The 7281-nt window shown below is 36.9% G+C and overlaps 1 protein-coding gene across 1 annotated transcript in view; it reads left to right on the forward strand.

Annotated features, from left to right (window-relative positions):
• The window catches only part of PKD2L2 (polycystic kidney disease 2-like 2), a 109112-nt gene that overhangs the window by 26587 nt on the left and 75244 nt on the right, over positions 1–7281 (forward strand). Inside the window, exons 6-8 of the mRNA XM_006899500.1 lie at positions 4789–5017; positions 6380–6550; positions 6787–6968. Of these exons, the coding sequence (XP_006899562.1) occupies positions 4789–5017; positions 6380–6550; positions 6787–6968 (582 nt within the window). The remainder of the gene's footprint in view (positions 1–4788; positions 5018–6379; positions 6551–6786; positions 6969–7281) is intronic.

The raw sequence follows: 7281 nt of genomic DNA on the forward strand, positions 1-7281 counted from the left end.
CATCCTTGATTATAGCAACTCGAGGTTTGAATTTGTTCTTCAGTTCCTTGAGCTTAAGATATGCTGAGCGAGTTCGGCCCTTTTGATTTTCCGACTCCAGCTCCTTGCACATTTCATTGTATTATTTTGCTTTGTCAAGAGCCCTCATTGGGATTTTCTGTTTGTGCATACTTGTGTAGTATGTACACAAGTGTACTTGTGTACCCTTTAAAATAAATGTAGCTCCACTGCCAATAATGAAAAAGCGAAGCAACATTATATTCATTGCTTCATTATTTTAATAGTTCAGGATATTTTTAGGAATATGAATAATGTATGTTAATTTTATATTATTTGATGATTAGGGGGACAGCAAAGGAGAGGAAGATCTTCAACCAGATAAGTAGAATAGGTGGACACAATGACTGTAGTAATGGGCTCGAGTGTGTCAGAGATTGTTAGCATGGTACAGGATAGGACAGGGTTCATATCTTTTGTGCAGAGGGTTGCTATGAGCTGTATTAAATAGCAACAAAACAAAACCAAAAATGATAGCAAAGAGTTGGAAACAACCCAAGGGCCCATCAACAAACAAATGAATAGAGAAGCTGTGATATATTCATACGATGGAATACTATGTTGCACTGAGAAACAAGGAACTCATGAACTATTATACAAAATGGGTGACCCTAGAAGACATTATGCCGTGTGAAATATCTCAGTAACAAAAAGACAAATACTGCATAATGCCACTGTTGTAAAACGGGACTGACATCAGAGTTGGGGGGAATCTAAGAAAAAAGGGGATAAATAATGTATACTGTGTTGAAGCAGATGAGGGAGAGAACTGTTTAAAAGGAACATATGATTACATATTGTTTTCATGACAAGAGTCCAGAATAAGAGCTGCACAGTAAAGTGGACAGGGGGGTGGGGACTATATAACAATGAAAGAATTGTTTTTCTTTTCAAAGAGAAAAGTGAACTTGGGGGAGGGGTGGGCAGGGAGGAAAAGATATAACAATGGTTGAATGGAAATCCAAAGTCTCTATAAACGTTTATTAAAATCTCAATTTGCAAAAAACATAAAAATAGAGAGGGAGAAATTTTGCTTTCCCAGAAATGATTTTGTGTACAACATAAAAGTTTAAAATGAAAAAACCAAACCCCACTCAAAAATCATGTATTACTCTGGGTTTCAGAGAACTAACATTTAGTTGCTAGTAGCTATCAATCTCCTCCTCTTTGGCTTTACTTGTTGGTGCATATATTTGACTGGGGTAATGGGGTAGGTGTGATGGAGATGGTAAGATTGGCACAGGATAGTTGTGCATAGGGTCACTATGAGTTGCAGGTGACTTGACGGCACATAACAAGAGCAACAACAACCCATGTTTTATTGTTGTTGTTGTTGTTATGTGCCGTCAAGTTGCCTGCATCTCATAGTGACCCTATGTACATTAGCTCTGAAACCTTCCCTATCCTAAGCCAATCTTATCATCTCCAACAGATGTAATCCCATTTCTCTAGTCACTGAGTCAATCCATCTCTTCTTGGGTCTTTTCCTCCTGTGCTGTCCCTCCACCCTTCCAAGCATGTTGTTCCTCTCCAAGCACTGGTCCCCCTGGCCACGTGCCCAATATATATGAGATGAAACCTCAAAATCCTTACCTCCAGGAAGCAGCCTGGTTTCACATTGTCCAAGATTGACCTGTTTGTTCTCCTATCAGTCCATGGTATGTTCAGTACTCTTCTCCAGCACTCAGGGTCATTGATCCTTTTTCTATCATCCATAGTGATTGTCCAACTCCCTGATGCAAGTAATGGCAAAACCATGGACTGGATCAAGTGCACCTTAGTCTCTAGACTGACATCATTGCTCTTCAGTATTCTAGAGAGGTCCCTGTCAGCAGACTTTCCCAATGCAATTCATCTTTTGATTTCCTGACTGCTGGTTCCAATAGTGTTGATTGTGGAGCCAAGCAAACTAAAGTTGTTAACAATATCAATCTCTTCACAGTCTATCATGATGTTGCCTACTGGCCCAGTGATGATAATCTTTGTTTTCTTGACATTGGGCTTCAATCCGTACTTAAGGCTGCAGTCTTTGACCTTCTGCTGAAGGTATCAACAATCTCAGTCTCTTCTGCATCGATCATGAAGCTGCTGATCGGTCCAGTGGTGAGATTCTTTGTTTTCTAGATGTTAGGCTTCAATCCATACTGAAGACTACAATCCTTGACTTGCAGCAAACACCTCATTGTCCTCTTCTGTTTCAGCAAACAAGGTTGTGTCATCTGTATAATGCAAGTTGTTGAGTCTTCCTCCGGTTCTGATGCCATATTCCTCCTTGTAGTGTCCAACCTTCTGAATGATCTGTTCTGCATATAGATTGAAAAGGTATGGAAATAGGATGCATCCCTGATGCACACGTTTCCTGCTCCTGAACCATGCAGTATTTCCCTGCTCTGTTCTGACTACTGCTTCCTGGTTGAAATATAGATAGGTTTCGCATGAACACAATTATGTGTTCTGAGATTCCCCATTCTTCTCAAGGTTAGCCACAATTTGTGGCTCAAATCTATCCCACCAGAATTTAAAGACCATCTCAGGAACAGGTTTGAAGCCTTTAACACTAAAGAGCGAAGACCAGTGAGCTGTGGGAGGATATCAAGAATATCATTCATAATAATGCAAAAAGTCACTTCAAAGACAGAGGAGAAAGAAAAGATCAAGATGGATGTCAGAAGAGACTCAATATTGCACTAAAACACCAAGAAGTCAAAGCAAAGGGAAGAAATCAAGAAGTTGAGACGTTAAGGAGCTGAACAGATTCCAAAAGGCAGACAGAAAGACAAAGCAAAATATAATGAAATGTGAAAGCAGCTGTAGCCAGAAAAGCAAAAGGATGGAACTCACTCACCATTTCTTAAACTATAGGAACTGAAGAACAAATTCAAGCCTCAAGCAGCAAAAAGCAGAATGTTGAATGACCCAGGAAGTATCAAAAGATGGAAAGGGTACTCAGAGGCACTATATGAGAAAGAATTGGCTGATGCAGAAGAATACATGAGACAACATATGATTAACATATGGTGATGAAGAACGAAGTTCAAGCTGCTCTGAAGGAATTTGCAAAAAAACAAGGCCTTAGGAATTGATGGAATACCAATTGACATGTGTTAGTAAGCAGATGCTGCCCTGGATGTGCTCACAAGGTTATAGCAAGAAATCTTAAGGACAACTACCTGGTCAACTGATGGAAGAAATCTGTATTTATTCGCATTCCAAAAGAAGGTTACCCAACAGAGTGTGGAAATTATCAAACAGTATCACTAATATCACATGCAAGCAAGATCCTGCTGAAGATTATCTAGAAACGACTGGAACAAACAGTTCATTAGCAAAGAACTGTCAGATGTGTAGGTTGGGTTTAGAAGAGGCCATGACACTAGGGACATTATAGCCTTATAATGTTTATCTGTGTTTCATTGACTAAGTATTAATCCACTTCCTAAATGTGTCTCCAGAAACTATGAACTTTGATAAATGTCCATAGTTGTAGAGGGACGTCAGGCCTTTTTTCCATATGACCATAGTGTAAGATATTGTTGATTGCCTTCAAGTTGAGTACAACATATAGCGATCCTATGGAAAAAAGGCCTGACGTCCCTCTACAACTATGGACACTATGGTCAAAATATACTGGTTCCTTAAATTATTACCAATTGCTTCTCTGAGATTATAGGGAACACCAAACATATAGTACATATCAGTACCTCAAAATATTTTCTGTTTAGTGTTGGAAATGAACAGGCCATGCATGGTCTGAGAGGGACACCAAGTGACTGAGCAAAGAAAAGGTCAAAATGGTGGGACCACTGACAAGAATGATTTCTTTTGATAGGTGGTTTTAGAGAGGACTAGGGAAGATGATAGTTTGCTCAAAATTTGGGGCAGGGTCCTGTCAAATAACTTGGGTGTGAGATTTCATGATCAGGCCCAGAGTCTTATCAGGATCCAGTTGTCTCATTTGGTCAGGATTTAGACATTATCCGGTCTCTCCAAGGAGTGATCAGGCCCAGAAGCAACAATGACATTCTTCCTCCACTCCAAACCTTTACCTTAGAGGAATATTGTGACTAGGGGTGGAGTTATTTATAGCTACTTCCTTCTGGGCAGGGGTGATGGAGGAGGGGCTGGTGCTGGTTTCTTATAAGTTCTGAAGGAGGGGCATAGTTTTCACATGCTCTTTCAGGAAATTACCATGAGCCATTCTAGAAGTTTCTGAAAGATATTTATAAAATTCATTTTTATATTTATATTTTCACGAAAACATTTATATCCAACACCTAGTGCATAAAGTATAGAGACAACCAGTCAGATCTGATTTGGTGGTACACACATGAAAAATAATAATAATTAAAAAATTAAAATATAGAGACAATGTTTGCTTTCATATAACATGGCCTAGACACAGAATTTTCTTGAAAATAATTTCTTTTCCTAGAGGAATAAACTGGTATTCCCAAGGCACTCAGCATATAGAACAGAATGAATGAATGGCAAAATCACACCTTACTTTCTAATTTTCAATGACCTTTGACTAGTTTGAATATTCAGGGATATTTTTTAAAGGGGGGAGTTTATTTAGAAATAAATATATCTGCTAAAGATATTTTTAAATGAACTCATGACCCTAAAGAACATTTTGTACAAAATAAAGTATGTACTTACACTGAGTTCTATTAAGCACCAAATTCTAAGTGCTTGAAATACACAGTTGCTTATACAAAGCTGATTTTACAGATTGGTGGCAGAATTCCCTGCAACTGGAGGAATAATTACTTCATGGCAGTTTTATTCGGTGAAGCTCCTTAGATACACTAGCAAGTATGATTATTTTATTGCTTTCTGTGAAAGCATGTTTTGTATTTTTCTCATTGTCTTCACAATACAAGAAGCAAAAAAATTCAAAGAATTGAAACATGCCTATTTCAAAAGCATTTGGAACTGGATAGAATTGCTCATTTTGTTGGTAAGTACATGTTCCTGTATATGATGAAAGGAGATCACATCTGAACTCAGCAGTGATCTATTCTTTCAAGATTTACTTTAAAAACTACAATATGGATCATAAAATGAACTTCTGTCATAGTACATCCTTATACTGTGCTTCTAAAAAGGGGAAAGTATATTTATTTATTTATTCCCTCCCTCTACTTCCTTTCTTCATTCTTTTCTGTCTTCAAGAGAATAAAGATAAACCTAGACAGACAGGTGATTCCATGAGCATTGTCACTTACTATGACTAGGTAGGCCTCCTGACACCTTCTTTAAAAATACTTTTCTCATAGAGTCTCATGTTTCACTAGTCTTGGGTCTTTGGGGGATCAAGATCTTTTAAAATGTTCTCTACTATGTTGCCTAAATCTGCTCTTCTTGCACTAGATTTTGAAAACATAGGCAAGGAACAAGCCTAGGCAGAATAGTGGAGTAGGAAGAGGTGGCCTCATGGTAAAGAGCTGTACCTCCAACCTAAAGGCTGGTGATCTGAATCTACCAGAGACTGTGCAGAAGAAAAAATGGACACTCTCCTCCCATTTTATTTAATGCCTCTGAAAACTCTCTGGGTAGTTACACAATAACAAGTAGATCTTGTAGACTAAAGACAGGGGATTGGACACCAGAACTGGTGAGTAGTCCCTGAAAGAAACCAATGATTGTCAGTTTGGTCAATGAATATGTTGTAATAAACAGGTAGCCAGGGTAGATGAATAGTAAGAACTTGGTCTTAGAAACAATCAGTAAAAAACTTTTTGGCTAATACAAGTCCGATCTTTTCCTTTTATTTGGCCCTTAATTATAGCTAATACAATATTTAAGCCTTATTTTTCTAAACTAGATGTGATTTATCAGTCAGAAAGTGTGCTGCCTACCTCTTATCCCCACCAAATTTTAACATAAGGAATAGACTAAAATAGTTATCTAAAATCTGGCAAAATAAGTCAAAGGAAAAAACTCTGGTAACTACTAATCTCTGATACTTGACTCTGAAATAATCTTCTAAACAGATTATTAAAGGTTCTAAAAAGTTTTGAGGGGGTTTTTTGGTAAATCTTTCCTGGAACATTACATGATGCAAATGTATGAAACTCACGTATATCATGTGGTTACAGAGAGCAGAAACCCTTACAGTCTAGTAAGAATTACATAATCTGTGATTATGATTGTGATTTATGATTAAAACAAACAGGAAGATGGAATATGGTCTCCAGGCAGTCCTGTCTGATATCTCTTTCCCTTTTTGTTAAAACTTGATGAAATTTTTGTTTCTTCGTAGGCTAGATTTGGAACTATAAATAGTTCCTAATTTTACTCTTCTTATTTTCTGATTTAGTTGTGCTTTGCAGCTGTTTCCTTGAATTTATACTGCAATACACAAATTTTTCTCTCACTTGAACAACTTTTGGAAAACACTGAAAAATACCCAGACTTCTATTATCTTGCATACTGGTGCATTTATTACAATAATATAATTGCTGTTACCATCTTCTTTGCATGGATAAAGGTATTTCTGTTTTATTATATTTCATAATACAGCAGTCAATTAAATAATAAGAAATTAAACAACAAAGGAAAAAAGAATTTATTTTTATAATTTCTAGCAAATTATCAATTATCCTCTGGTTATCATTAAGCACTGTCTTTAATTTGAAGCATATTTCTTATGAAATGAATTTATACTAACAAGTAATAGTCTTTGATATTCTCTCTTCTAGTTCAGTTAACTTTGTTCTTTTGCAGATATTCAAATTCATAAGCGTTAATAAAACAATGTCTCAGCTATCTTCAACCTTGTCCCGCTGTATCAAAGACATACTAGGATTTGCCATCATGTTTTTTATAATATTCTTTGCTTATGCCCAGTTAGGATTTCTTGGTTTTGGATCACAGGTTGACGACTTTTCCACTCTTCAAAATTCCATGTAAGCTCTTAGTATAAATGTAATTCTAGTTTTTAGTTTATAACAACACAAATATAAAATTATGGTAAGACTTATGATAAGCAGTAACAAGTTTTAATAAATCTGCTCATGGTTTAATATTGTCATTGATGGCTATATATTGATCTCATTAATAAATAGAATTTAACAGGGAAATAGCCAAATGAATAGTTGTTGTTGTTGTTGTTATGTGCCATCGAGTCGTTTGCGACTCATAGCGACCCTAGGTACAACAGCCCTAAACCCTGCTATATCCTGTGCCAATCTCATTGCCTCTGACACACCCATTCCGATT

This window comes from Elephantulus edwardii, unplaced genomic scaffold (assembly GCF_000299155.1).
Source record: "Elephantulus edwardii isolate Elephantulus edwardi_28Jun2011 unplaced genomic scaffold, EleEdw1.0 scaffold00259, whole genome shotgun sequence".
In the NCBI taxonomy this organism is placed as follows: Eukaryota; Metazoa; Chordata; class Mammalia; order Macroscelidea; family Macroscelididae; genus Elephantulus; species Elephantulus edwardii.